General features: G+C 33.2%; 1 protein-coding gene across 1 annotated transcript in view; it reads right to left on the minus strand.

The window, feature by feature from the left end:
* Positions 1-15,572, minus strand: part of NBEA (neurobeachin) — a 719,303-nt gene that overhangs the window by 368,620 nt on the left and 335,111 nt on the right. The window contains exon 35 of the mRNA XM_003800132.3: positions 4,100-4,161. Coding sequence (XP_003800180.1) covers positions 4,100-4,161 — 62 coding nt within the window. The remainder of the gene's footprint in view (positions 1-4,099; positions 4,162-15,572) is intronic.

Here is a 15,572-nt window from a genome sequence, read left to right on the forward strand (position 1 = left end):
ATATATCTCTGCATTATCTTATTTATGTCTTTGTACCTCAATCTTAGGTTTAAAGAAGAAAAGTAAATCTTTTTCTCTTTGTACCATTTGAGTAAACTGTTTCAAATTGGAGAAAAAATGAAAAAATAATGTTCAAAGGCCAAATAATTTGAAAAAGGAAGACAACTCTTCAGTTGTGGTTCCTTTGTAAGTATTGTCTTTAAAGTCCTGGGTTATGCCTTGATCAAATCAATGAAGTCACTCAAACCCTTTCTGTTTAAGTATATAAAACATTTAGAAAAGAATAAAGTTGAACAAAACCATAAAATAATTCCTGTTAGTATATTCATATATAGACATTAACCTAAGAGACTTGCAAGTCTATTACCTTATATTACTTATACATTTTTAGATTTTGATGAGAATAAATATGATTAAGCATGCACTTGCTTACCAGTGCTTCATGTCAGAAAGCACTTAAATACTGAGTCATTATTTTTTTAACATAACGTTTCTCAATTTATAAAACATGTCTATTGACAGATAAGACACAGAAAAATCCAAGTGACATCTGCTAAGCTTTACTTATAAAAACTTAAAGAAATCCTAAGGGATAGCATCACTCAATTTTTCCTGCAGTACTTCTCATGGAGACTTCCTAAAAAAAAATCTGGAAATAATTAGAAACTATTATAGTACCTAAGAAGGGTTACTTAAAAACTAAATCTGCTATTCATCAAAGAACACTGTACACTCAGAATAATGTATTGAAAAAATAAGGACACAGAGATAATACCGTAAGGCCCTGCCACCACATCTAATTGTAAAACATACAAAATGCTTTGACAGAGACCCGATCCTAGGCATCGGGTCTGTGATGTACTGCAGAACCGTAGAAAACATCATAACCTGACTGATCCAGCATTGATTTTGCCAAACACAATGCATGTTAATTATTTTACTTCAATTCTTTTCACTTAAAATGACAGAAAACCATTTTTCTTTTAAAGATACTACTAAATATAATTTTAATACAAATTAAAAGTGAAGAAGGACAAATATTAAATTCATAAAATTTATTTGTGTCAAAGATCTACCCAGAAAAAAAATGATCAAGAACAGGGTAAAACAATGTTTGGGGTATTTGTGGAACAACAAACGCATCATAATGATAACTTTAACAGCTTCTTAAAATTTAAAATATGTTTTCCATGGAGATGTAAAATTCCACTGGAGGGTAGACTGGATGGCATATCCCTTGGAGTTTAAAAGTCCGCCATATGAACTGAATTATCCTTGACAAGTACCTTCAGACACTTGTAATATGATCTCATGTAAATTTAGACCATATTTTGGTCTAACTATCAGCAATAGTAAGTTTATTCAGGAGCTCAGCTAAGAAAGAAAGAAAAGATTATATCCTGAACGATATGTAGTAGTTAACAAGAAACTTCGAAAATGAAAACAAAAGCACAAAAATAAAAGCATCTAATGTGTTGTAGCAAAGAAAAACAAAATTCTGCCAAAAATGTTGCATTTTTCCTTTCTCTTTGAAATCCTCACCTGCCTATTCTCTCAAAGAAAAAAATGCAAATTTTATCTTTCAATGTTTTATCCACATTTAAGGAAGAAAACCATATTTATGCAAATAAATACACTGAAAAATTCCATTTGCATTGAAAACTTATTTAATCCAAATTAAATTATAGTATAAATAATATCTTTGCTGTATTCTCACTGTGGAAAAATATAAATGGTGTATTCTGATTATTAATGATCCATAACATAAGCAGATATTTAGAATTTACACTGACATATGCAATTTAGACATTAAAAAGGGGGAAAGCAGTAAGGTATCATGAAGACATAAGGCTTCAAGACAGATACTTGTTCAGACTTTCAACTATTTTGACTAGCATGAATACTGCTCATCATAATAACATGAAACTATCAATACTTACACGAGGTTGTGTTTAAAATAAAACAAAATGTACTCAGAGCTCTGCACCTTTAAAGATTCATCAGGATTACCTTTAGCTTTGGCAAAAAGCCCACAGAACTGTGCTAATTCTATGGGGAGCAGCTCCATTGCAGATGAGATGCATTAAGGCCTGAAGAAGAGAACCCTGCTTTGGAGAGAGCAACCTCAACCACATCATTAACTGTATTTATTTCCCTTTATCAGAGGTCTGCTACTGCTATGCTGCCCTGCTAATGGGTGAAAACAGCATATAAATCATTTTGAATTTCTGTAGCACAGAAAAGTGGCAGATTATTTTAAGAAACTTTGAAGACATGTCCATTTATTGGTGTGTGTGTGTGTGTGTGTGTCCTTGAAACCAAGGACTCAGTTTTAAACATCCATGGAACAATTAATCCACACAGATAGTTTATAAGCTTAATTTCACAGTGTAATAGTAAACTCACTCCATCTGAAGGTAGACTGCTCATTTGCTTCCTTAAAAATATTTGGTGGAAAGCAATACTTTAGGGTTTAACTGAAAGTAAAATAATTGAGAGCTATTTTTTAAAATAAGCATATATTTTAAAGTCCTTTAGATGAGGTGAATTTAACCAAGTAACCACTTAAAATATTTAAAGACACTGAGTTATTTTAAAAATTCAACTTAAAAATCAAACTGAGAGACATGTTTACAACACTGCTTTGCTGAAACACTGAAAGAAAGTGCACTGCACAGACAGCTTGAATTTCTCACTCTTCTTCTCAATCAATATTTGAGGCAAAGTTTCATCTCTAGGGCCCTTAATGGCAGGAATTCCTGGAGCCAGCAAATGAGTAATGTTAAACCTATGATTAGATGATGAGGCCATCAAAGACACTAGATCCTAATGCTGCATTCCTCTTTATTTCTCTGAACTGCAGTGAAATGTGGGGCTGAGGAAGAAGGAATTCTATGCTATTTTTTTCCATAGAAGCATTTTGAAACTGTTCATCATCAAGAACCTAAAAGGTCCAGATAGATCCTTAGACAGGCTCTTGAACTCAGGACTTCAGTATTAAATAACAAAATTTTAAAATGCCCTGCAGATGAAATCCTCCTAGGGATGTTATTTTCTTTAACGTCTTCTTTATCAATATCGTTCCTGCCTAAAAGAGGGAAAATGGACCTAATAATTTCCCTATGAATATATTCATGAAGAAGTTAACCTGAAAACTGAAAATCAATTGGTAAGTTTTTTCATGTTTTGTTTGTTTTTGCTGATGTTTTAGGATCAATTGAAGTCATACTGTTGTTTATTGCAAGTTAGCTGTGGTTTCATCGGCAGACCTTAATGCCAGTAATCCGAAATACCTTAGATATATTTTTCCTTCTATTGAGAAAAACAGGGATAAATGTAATAACCACTCATTACAAAAACCATGTAATCTCATTTTTCATTCTGATATTACAAAATAATACTTATGAGGATCACTAGGAGGATTGTCAGAGGTGGTGAGAAGCAAGACCGTTAGATTCCTATTATTAATTATTTTAGTTAAAAATAAGCCATACATGTTTATTTTTAGTTTCCTATAATTGGCAGGAAACAATAATCAACAATTACAATTTTTTAAAAATTCTGATGATTAAAAAGAGATCAATAGCCTAAGCAGATTTTTAGAATTTACGTGGACATATACAAATTACGCATAAAAAGGAAAGCCGTAAGGTATCATGTTAAAGTACATGAGAAGGAGTTGTAGCGTGTACTTTGGATGCTGAGTGAAAAAAACTTAGTTTCATTACCTCTATGTAATAGAGAATGAACAATGTAATTGAAAATACACTTTAAAATTATCAATTATGCTGTATAATTTTTAAAAGGTAGGAGATAAAGAAGGGTATAAAAAGACCAATAACAAATTATATGCATATATATAAATTATATATATTTGCAAAGAAGACAGAAACAACTCAAGGATAGGGAGAGTGGGAGAGAACAAAACTGTTAAAAAGAGCAGAAGGAAAAGGGAGAAAAAGTCAACACCCCACTGACTAAGCTCAACAGAAATTATTTTCTTCGTCTATGGCATAAGAGATGTAAGTTTTAAAAAATATATAAGCATACACACAAAACTGCATCTATTTAACATAATCAAGTGAATAAGATTCTGTACCTGAGAACAAAGCAGCATGACAAGCTCAACCACTGATGTGCTGGACTTCATACAAACAAGGCCTACAACAAAGAAAGGTTAAAAGATAAAGAAATTACAATGTTGGAAATCATCCTTCCAAGTTATCCATTACATAATTTTAATTTATAAAAATCTTTCTTTAAAATGGAATTCCCAAAATAAAATGAATAAAAATGTTCACCTTAAATACATTTTTATGACATTAATTTTAGAATATTTAGATATTCAAGATAATATGAAAAGTATTCAAGAACTGACTTCACAATTAGACTATTTGCTCAAAGCACATCTTAAATTTAAAGAAGGTGGGTAGTAAGGTTATTGACACTGATGAGGTGAGGACAGCTGTTTTATTTCTAACAACATATGTGTTTTTCTCCTGGAGTGAAGAACAATAATCATTGAAGATTCACCTACATTTTGTTCCAAAAGACATGATTAAAATAATAAAAAACAGATAATTCCCTATAACTTATCAATTATCAAGTGATTTTTTAAAATAATGAAAAATCAATTTCATATATGATTAATACATTCAGTAATGTCTATAAAATCTTCAATTGTTGTGCTTCCAAACTCTCAGAATAGATAACTGAAGAAAAAAGAACAGAATGTAATAATGTGGGTAGAATAATGGCTGCTGCTCTTGGATCACTTGGTATGGGCTAGACATCACCATAAGTGCCTTTTGGGCATGGTCTCATTTAATTCTCATTATAATCTGTGACACAGTATTATTATTCCCATTTTACAGGTAAGAAAATAGCCTTCCTATAAACAGTTTAAACAAGAGTCACTCACCAAGACTTTTTCCAATTAAAAGGATAGCTGCTGTATAACACAATGTATATAAATAAGATAGCTGATCTCAGTTGGTAGTTTTCTGAAGTGCTAACACAGATAAAGATGTAACCAAGGATTAATAACAGCTCCTGGATGAGTGTACATTAATTTATGATGTAATTTAAAAAATATTTTTAGAAGTTTTTCACTGTTTTTAAAACTAAAAAAATAACAAATATGCTGTTTCTTTTTGGAGGGCAAATGTACTTAGCAAAACCATCATATAATAAGAAATGACACAGTGTTACATTAGTTGTTGCTTATAGGGAAAGTTAAAATAAAGCCAGTTATTTCTTTTTCCTTAAAATGATTTCAATAAACAATCTCAAATGCCTTCTATACATTAACTTGTATCTTTATTGTAGGGAGTGGATAAATATCCTTTTGTGCCCACTTTGCTAAGGACACTACCCTTATTGTACAGACAGAACAAGCTTTAAAAAGGCACTAGTAGTCCATCTTATCAAATCTGTGGGCAGACAGTTAACTAATGAAATAAGAGGCAGATGTGAAAAGCTCATTTAAGAGACAATTGGTATAACTGATCAGCAATTCTCATGCTCAGGAGCTAGAGAGTCAGAAAGATTAATGGGGCATTTATCACCTGTTGGCTACTGGACTATTCGAAATCTAACAAAGAAAAACTAATCAAAAGGTGAAAGGATCATAATTAAGATATGTACTTATAACAATTTAGATAATAAGGCTTTGATATAAGAAGTATTCTTTATATACCATATAGTTTGTGTATTAGTTCTTTAATACACAACAAATTGAAGTAAAAATTAGGAAAAACATGAAATTACTATCTCATGAACTAATTCTTAAATTAAATCGTAAAAAAATCCTTATGTAACAAGAATATTTATAATGTCTGCAAATACTGTCATTCTACCATAAGAAAATATAAACAAATGCTTCAATAACGCTTTGTTCAAAAGGAATGAGAACAAATTCATAGAATGGCAAAACTCAATTTGCAAACAGTACTCTCAGTACTTTGTAAAAGGCCATTGTGATTTCAAAGCCATAGAACCTCATACCTTTACTAATGTGTTTATTTAATTCATTTTGTACAGAACGAACAAATGGCTCTCAGCCAAAGAAAAGAAGAAACAAGAAAACAACATTGACAGTAGGAACATAGGCAGAGGCAAATTTAAAATATTAATCTACTTTCAAAAATAATCACTAATCACTATGGCTGGAACTTTAAGTGTTAAGAACAGTTTTCTAAAAATGTAAACTCCAATGGTTTACTGAAGATATTGAAAATACGAGTGTTTTCTGACACTATAAATAACTCATAAGCTGTATATATGTAAGGCAAATATTTTATAAGTATCTCAAAAAGGTTGATTTAATCCTTTTCTCTACCTAGCAAGAAATTCATAATCAAATCAGTTCATTTCATGATTCTTCTTATGAGCAAATTACAGAGTTAGCACTAAGGAGTTTACAATAATAAATAAGACATTATTATCTACAGATCTACACATTTGTTACTGCCCCATATTTTACTTCAAATCCAAGATTATCTAAAATTTATAGAGCTTTATAATTTACAAATAACTTTATATGTGTTGTCTTATGGTCTCTTAACAACTCTTTGAACTAGTTATTATTACATCTTGACAGACAAAAAATGAAGACATTTCAGTCCAATTTGTGCAACTTAGTAAACAGCAGAATCGGGACCTGAGTTCAAGTCATGATTCAGCATTAACAGAACGCTAACATATGATATAGGAAAGGTCATGATGGTGAATTCCAACTTGAATGATCTTGACAGTTTTCTTGTTGGTCAGACATGGGGACAAAAAGCAGTAACTTATGCACAAAGTACAGAGGAAGTAGAAAACAAAAACAAAAATCTGAAAAGGTTTTTGTAAGTTGATGGGTTGGGGATGGATGACTAGAGTATGGAAGGTTTTTGAAAGTGGAAGTGGAGGGGCGAGGTAAAATTCAAATATAGATAAAGACTGGGGAATTAAAATCATTAATGGGTTTGAAAGCTAAAAACAAAAACTGGGGGCAAGTTATACAATGGGGGAAATGATACTGAGGCCTGGAGAAGGCCAACCCATTCTACAATGGAAATATGTGCCTTGCCAATTTAGAAGTTGCTCCCCAAACACTTGTACATATGTGTCTCCTCAACAAAAGTCTAGTTAAGAATATGGGTCAATTAACAGTATTTTCACCAGAAAATATAAATCAACCAGAGTAAACATTCTGAACAGTACGATACTGTTTTAATACTACAAACGACTCTTGCTTAGTAATATATAATGAAACCCCTGGAATGTAGAAAATAAACTCGTGACAGGCTGTGAGGAAGGAGCTTTGCACACATGCCAGGCACCCTAATAGCGAGGAAAACTGTCCAGTAAGAGCTTTTGAATATATGATGAACTATAGTGTTGAAAGGTGAAACAGTTGACTGAGCAGCTAACATCCTAGCACTTGAGAAGATTAATCAATCAGGTGGATAAATTTGAAGTGGTCCCAATCCATGTAGGAAACAAAACAGATATGGCTGAATACAGCATTATCCAAAATCCTGATTTGAGTTCGCACTTACTGGAGGTAGGAAGTCCGTTTCTCCTTTCAGAACATACCATCCTCACTTAAAAACAAAACAAAACAAAACACGACACAGAACTGCAACAAAGAATAAATCAGATTAAGAAACCACCTAAATGAATGTCAAGTTAGAAGGATGGCTTTTGGGACAAAGCTGTCCTTCTTTAATACAAGAGCTACTGAAAGGCACAGAGATGCTGTTTCTTTTTTTGTTTGTTATTTTCGTGTTTGATTTTTTTTTTTTTTAATTTTGAGACAGTTTTCCTCGGTCACCTGTTGGGACCTAAGGCGACACCACTGAGAGACCACCATGCACACATGGAAATACCAAGGAGTGTTTTTATTTTGGGGGGCGTATGCTTGGGTCACTTCCACTAACAGCATGGTTGCAAGAGAGTGGCCACGAAACAATGGCTAGGGAAGTTTTTATACATTTCTTTGAGAGGTATTATGGGTTGCAATAAAATGCTAGGGAAGGTAGCTGGGAGAGAAGTCTGTATGTGGTCATCTATTAGTCATTGGGGAGGCCTGGGGACTCTGACAGGTCGACTGTCCTTCCGTGGTCAGGGTCTCCACTGGGGTTAGTAATGTGTGAAATCTCTGATTGGTTGTTCCCACTTGAGCTGTTTACCTGGTTCTCGGCTTGTGCCTGCTGTGGAATTTCTTGTGGTCCTCGCCCTCCTCCCTCCTTCCCTTCCTCAGTTCTTTGTTCCCTTTTCTCAGGATAAAGTTTATCTACAAAATGGTGTCACTGTGGTCTCTTCACACCCAGGCATCATCATAGCTCACAGCAACCTCAAACTACTGGGCTCAAGTGATCCTCCTGCCTCAGCTTCCCAAGAAGGTGGGATTACAGCTGTCCACCACAACACGTGGTTAATTTTTCTATTTTTTGTAGAAGTGAAGTCTTGCTCTTGCTTAGGATAATCTTGAACTCCCAACCCCAAGGGATCCTCCCTCCCTCAGCTTCCTAAAGTACTAGGATTACAGGTGTGAACCACTATGCCCATTCATGAGTCCAATTCATTGAAAAAGCATTTACAGAGCTTGGTATCTAATGTGCCAGACACCATGGTAGATAATAAGCCTTAAAAGAAGTGAGAAAAGTGAGACAGATTATGTAAAAAATTAATATGCTAGAGAACTCTAGGTGTTCACACAAACGTTAAGTGTGAGAGCACCATGGAAAGGACAGTAAGCAACTGTGCCTGGGAGAAGCAGTCACCAACAATGAGATATTTGTTAGATGATGCTGAGCCCATGAAGGCAAAAAAGGGAAGGAAGGGAAGGGAATTCCAGGCACCAGAGAACTGTTGAAGGCCTAAAGAAGCATGTTACAGTCAGGGAAATGGAGTTGGAGTAATTGTTCTGTGGAGTGTGAAGAATGGAAGGAAGCGACTGGGAATGAAGAACGACAGGCGACCAGAAAGTAGAGCCATCAGTGGCATATTCTACCACCCACTGGAGTGTTGGGGTCCCTTATCAGGGCCTGGGATGGTTGGTCTCTGGCCCTGGTTTATCTACGTTCCAGACAAGGATGGCTAAGTACCTTACTCAGGAACGATTACTCTTAGGTGCCTGGGGCTATTTACTCTGGGGTGGGAGTGGGGGGAGAGAAAGAGAGAGAGAGAGAGACTGACTCTGAGAGAGACTGACTTTGGGAGAGTAAAGCAGTCTTCTTAGAAAGACAGATCTTAGTCTTTAGCAGAGCTTAGTGATCTTCAGTAGACAGACACTGTGCTGGTGTTCTGAAGGCAGGCAGAAGTGACAGTGACACAAGCAGTGATGGACTGCCTTCTCCTCCAGCCTAATACAAGTCTGATCACGTGCCTTTCAACACCACAGGGGTAGAGACTGCCAATTCACCAATGCTCTCATCTCGCGAGCTCTCTCATGCTTGTTACGAGAACTACATCCCTCTCCATGCCCTTTTCACCAAGGTGTTCCATTGTTGTCACTCCTCGTAACCATATGATATAGAGGCTGCTACACGGGAGCTGCAGAAGGATCAGGAGGGTGCAGACAGAATCAGGTGTATCTGGGAAGGATCACTTTCGTTCAGTGGTAGAGGAAGAAACCAGTAACTACAAAGTTCAGTCATTCTAGTGAAAGCCTGAGCTAAAGATGGTGAGAGTGCAAGGAGAGATATTTGAAAGACACTTTGGAGTGAATATGAGGTTAAATGGTAGGGTAGAGGACCAATCAAAGTGTAAATGATATCTTTAATTGACATAGGAAACAAAAGGAGCAGCAGGTTTGCAGGAAGTTGTGGGTTTTATTCCGGATAAGATTTGGAAGATAGGCAAATGTTTAATTTTGAGTTTTAGGGTTGGTTGTTCTGTAGGCATAAATGTCTTAAATACAGACAAACTGACATACGTAAGATGTACGTAACATGATGTTGAAGAAAATACAACAGCAGAGATCATGTAAGAGGACCTCCAGCCGATCGCCAGTACTAAGATTACCAATGCAGTTCTAAGATCTAATTTTTCTGCTTCTTCTCACAATAAAATACACTATTTTCCATCAATATATGGAAATACGACTATAACGATTAACGACAATTTGCATTTTAAGAAGCGAATACGCCCAGGACTAACTGATTTTTTAATTTTTTAAAATTCCAAAATTAGTCGAAATTAATGACCTGAAATAGTTTCATTTCAATAACAAGTGTTGAGTATCTACAGATTTGGAAAGGAATTTTGCATGTCCACCATGCTTCGCTTGCCTTAGTGGCAGTGGTTTATAGCTGGCCAATTCTATGAAATTCTCTGCCCTAACACAGAGTTTTCATGTGCTACTGAGAATCATTCTGAGACAGAGGGTATGACTATAAAGAGTGTCTTGTAGACCTCTGCAAAGCTCATGCACATTTGCACAATACCATTTCTGTATTTTTTGCTATTCTTTTACTTTCTAAAAATCTAAAACATGTAATTTATTTTCCTATTCCATCACTGTGATATTCTTCTCTCTGCAAAATATGACTTTCAATGTTTTCATTTAAGTCATCTAAACTTAGTAAGAGCCCAACCTGAAAAAATCAGCACAGTGAACACTTAATTTAAAACCAAGAAAACCCAAACAAACAAAAATTCAACATAAAACATTCTTTGAAAAAACAATAATGGCATGCATTTTCATTATTATTGCTAAAACTATTAGCAATATGTATATTGGTAGTATTAGTTACTATTTTGGTTAGACATTTCAAGATTTGAACACATTCTTTCAGATAGTTTTACCTTAAAACTATATTACAAATACAATCACCTGTAATATTAAATTAAAGAAACTGAAATAGCAAGTTCCTTTACCAAAAAAGTGTATACTTAAATGGAATTAAACTAGTACAATTTACTTTTATATTCAGATTATAAATTTTGACTGAAAAATAAAAATATCCTCAAATTTCTGTGGAGACAGTGAAAATTCCTTACTTCACTTATTTCTTTAGTTTACTAAAACTAAGTTATCACAAACTGATGGCAGCCTTTCTGTGTTTAGCAGAGCAACAAAACTTAAGCCCCTGCATATATCGTACATGTCAGGTGGCATCAAATATTTTTCTGTAAAGGCCAAATAGAAAATATTTTAGACTTTAGGGTCCATAAGTTTCTGTCAAAACCACAGAACTCTGCCATGTAATACAAAAGCAATCATAGATAATACATAAACAAATGGGCTGGCTATCTGCCAGGGAAACTATTTACTTATACCCAGATGTGTGTGTCTGTGTGTGTATGCATGCACAGGGACGCAGGCGTGTAAATGTAAAAGAAAGGGAGAATGGGAACACTGAACATAAGGCCAAACGGTAAAGGACCAATCACAGTGTTAATGCTGACGTCTTTAACTGATACAAGGAAAACAAAGGAAGTAGCAGGTTTGCAAAAAGTGATGAGTCTACGTGAACACACATACAGACATACATATCTATGGATTTTTAAAAAACCTCAGGGCAAATCATTTTAGATGCACATAATTCATAATATTCAAAGCTCTGAAAACTGAAAGCTTTTGTGTAAGACTGTTAAGAACTCAATTATCAGCAAAATTTCACCTGAATTATGCGATGCTACTTACAACACTGATTCCATTTAGTGTGAATATTTGTACGTATCGCTGCAGGCATGTTAATGTATTTCACTGAAGTGTTGTCCCAGCCTCACATGGAGAGGCTATGGAATACATATATTCATTAATTACCTTTCTTAATCCCAAAATATCTGAATGCAATTCAGAATAGATCTAGCTCTAAGGTTTGAACAAGGCATTTCAGATATTTATTAAAAGAAACATGATTTAGTTTTTAAAATTCAGAAATCAGTGGTATGGTCTTATATAAGATATTCCAAAAGGTTGATAAAGAAACTAATATTATTAATTTTAACCTCAATTTCAAAGTAATTTCATATTACATCTTTTTCCCATGAAATCTCCTAAGTTTAGAAGAATTAAAAATTCATTTCTGTATAAAATGGTTGACTAAGTGCTTTTAAATTGTAAATCTCAAATGTTAAGACTGCTCAGAAACAAAGTTAACTGTAACTGTATTTACACAATACCCAAATAATCTCTGTGATTTATTGAAATAAACTCTAAATTTTCTTTTCATTGTATTGATGTAGCCTAGGAACCCTATTGACCATGAATATTTTTTATAATTTTGCTTCTGCTGAGAATTTTTTACATAATGGCAGGGTTAAAGTTCATAACATTCATGGATAATTGTTCTATAGAATAACAGATTGCAATAAAATACTAATCTATCACAATGGTTGCTACATAGAATTTTACTAGTGATCTGATTGTAATATGAGCTAAGCCGATGGCATTATTAGCACTATTACTGACTCTTGATAACTGTGAAACACTGCTCCAAGTTTACTTTTTTGTTACTTATGCTTTAGAAACCAATTCTAGTGCTGTCTTATCCAACATGTCTTATTATCAGAGAAAACATTCTGGCAAATTCTTGATGTTCAATGTTGCTCTTTCCTTGTCTCCACTTGTCTTTCACTTCTGTTTGCAGACCACTGAAATACTATTTTTCATCTACACATACTAAAAATGTATGGTATTCAAATTGCATGGTATTAACTTTTGGGTTGGCTATCTTTCGAGACATTTTTATTTAAATAATGTATTTTAGGCATTATAATTACACCATTGCTGTGAGCCTTGCACTGAGTAAGAATCTATGAGAAATTCAGAAGAAAATGGCAGTTTTTGTGCTCAAAGAGCTGAAAGCCTAGTTATAGAGATAAGGATGTAAATATATATTTATTAAAAATCCAGAGAATATTGCATTCAAAAGAGAATTAAAGTAAAGCCTCATGCCTCCAAATGACATAAAAAATTATTTTGAGGTTTGCATGAGATACTTTTATTCACAGGATAACTCAAGTTTCCCTTACAGGAGATGACTGACCTGAGTGTCTTGCCCTTTTCTTGACTTCCTGATTTAATCACTACAGCAATGAATAAGGATGAAATAAGGGAAATAAGAGACATTTTCACTATCATACATCATCTGGATCTTGATATTCTCTTTGGGTTAAATTTAATTATAGAACCAATTGTTATTCCTGTATCACTCCCCTACATCAGTTCTCTTCTTTGCTCCCTAAGCTCCTTGAAATTTCAAAAGCCTTAATTAAATTCTAAAACTACTAACCTATGTCTGATTCAAATTCTGACATTGTTTAAGATGGACTCTAGTTCAAAATAATTAAGAATGATTCAAATATTTTTAAAATGTACATTATTTTAAGATATATCAATAATCAAAAAATGAGGAAACATTACCAATTAGTCATACATTACATTATATTATGTTTAAATATTACAATTTGTATAGTTATAGTAGCAAAGTACTTAAATTCTAAGTTTCATTTAGATTACCAAATATATTTAATAATTTTAAGATTTCAAATTTAAATAAATTTAAAGTTGTTTTGTAATAAATAGTATACATTCTTAAGTTCTTTACTGTTGTATTTAGAAAATTACTGGTGTTTTTTCTTTCAATTATAGTACTGAAGTAAATACACCACATAAAAATGTAAATGTTATGTATCCCTGTTCATAACACATTCATGGACTCACAGATAAAAATTAGGAAACATTAGTAAAAGGCAATTACTTGATAACTACTATGATCAAGGCAAAAAGTAGTGGTTTCAGGTTAAGGTAGGCTCAAATACAGGTCAGGTAGGTGAACCTCCCTTAATTTCAAGAGTACCTTAATTTTATCTAATAATTATAGGCTTAAATTGTTGAAGTACCCTGAAAAAACAAATTAGACCTTTCCAAAAACTACTTATCTGTGCTCAAAGCAGTAAATTCTCAAATTTGACCCCAAAATGAATTTCCTTACTGAATCCTCTATTTAATTTTTAAAACAAATTAGGGAAAAAAACCAAAAAACAAGACATTAGCGATGAATAATAAGTCTATTTTTATTTGTACTTAGGAATGAAACAAGTTCTTGGAAGTTCCTTCAGTTTTACAACATCGAAGATATTCTTAAAGGTCATAAAACTATTATAAGAAATTAATATAATAATTATAATAATGATTATATTATTATATATTAGAAGGAATAATTCATTGGGATAATATGTGATATTATCTGGATAATATGAAGATTATATACACAAAATGTACTTATCACTGAATTAACAAAGTTATTTTTCCTGAGTAAAAAATCTTATTTCCAGCTCACAACTATCCCCAATTCAAAGTGAGATCTTAGAATTATATATTAATTATTAGGATATGGTCCAATAACAGTATGGTAAAACAGTTATGAGTTGCTTGCAATTAAAATAAAACCACTTGTAGCATACAATATTAGGCCTATACACTAAAATAACAGAGTACTTTTATTTATTTAAATCTCTCTTTCAATAAGATATTGATCTACCATAAAATACCTTTTGAAATCATATGAGCTGGGAAATCTACAAATGATATCAAATGGATAAAAAAAGGTCTGTCAAGAAGAGAGGAGCTAGTCATCACCAAGATTTAAAGGCATGAAGTGATACCATTCTGCACATGTACCATATTCCAGAGTACAAATATCGGACAGATATGTTCTGTGTGCTAAAGAAGCCTAACTTCTCAAGGAAGATCCAGGTAGATAAACTGATCAGTTTAATTTAGGGATACCAAGTATTATCTCAGAAACATTCCAGGGTGTTGACTTGGTTAGTAAGTTAAGTGACGTTAAATCAAACTGTGATTATTAAATCAAATTGTATAAATTATTAGTAAATCAAATTGTGATTATTAAAAAAATGATAGAATTAAGAAATGCCAACCAAAAATATTTAAGTTATTAATTTCTAGGGAAAAATGACTTATATATCATTCTAAGATTATCATATACAAATGATATTATTAAATTTACAAAAGAGTATGTTACACATTTAATACAAGAATATTGTTCAGTTTAAATGCTTTATTGTACTTCTGCTGAAATTACCTGCATAATCTTTTTAACTAGTTTTAAAGTTAAAGTAACATGTTTAATCAGAAGAATACTTTGGTTGGACTCAGTGTAACAATCCTATTCAGTGCAGAGTGAACAACACTTTATGGACAATAACATACATAACCCTAGAAATTAATTAATACATACACAAACATAAAATCTTTACCAAAATAAATCCCAATTAATTTAAAATTTAGAAAATATTTTCTTATGTATTAATATTTCCCCTTAAAAAAGCAACCTGACACACCTACCACGGTTGATAGGGGCAGAATGGGGGGAATGAACAAACGTCCATACCCTTGGCTTATTTTTCTCAGGCTTATCCCGCAAGAGTTAATTCTTAATGACTTGTTTCTCTTGTGCTCCAGGGGTTCACCTACATTGTGGCAACTCCGCCTAATTAAAGAGCATCTATAATGGGAAAATTGTGTTTTGATACCTGAGCAGGACAGACTGAAGACTGATGGTCAAAGTTGACATACCCTGGGCCTGACCTCACAGCCTGAAACT

The sequence above is a fragment of the Otolemur garnettii genome, unplaced genomic scaffold (genome assembly GCF_000181295.1).
Source record: "Otolemur garnettii isolate 467f Iridium unplaced genomic scaffold, OtoGar3 scaffold00167, whole genome shotgun sequence".
In the NCBI taxonomy this organism is placed as follows: domain Eukaryota; kingdom Metazoa; phylum Chordata; class Mammalia; order Primates; family Galagidae; genus Otolemur; species Otolemur garnettii.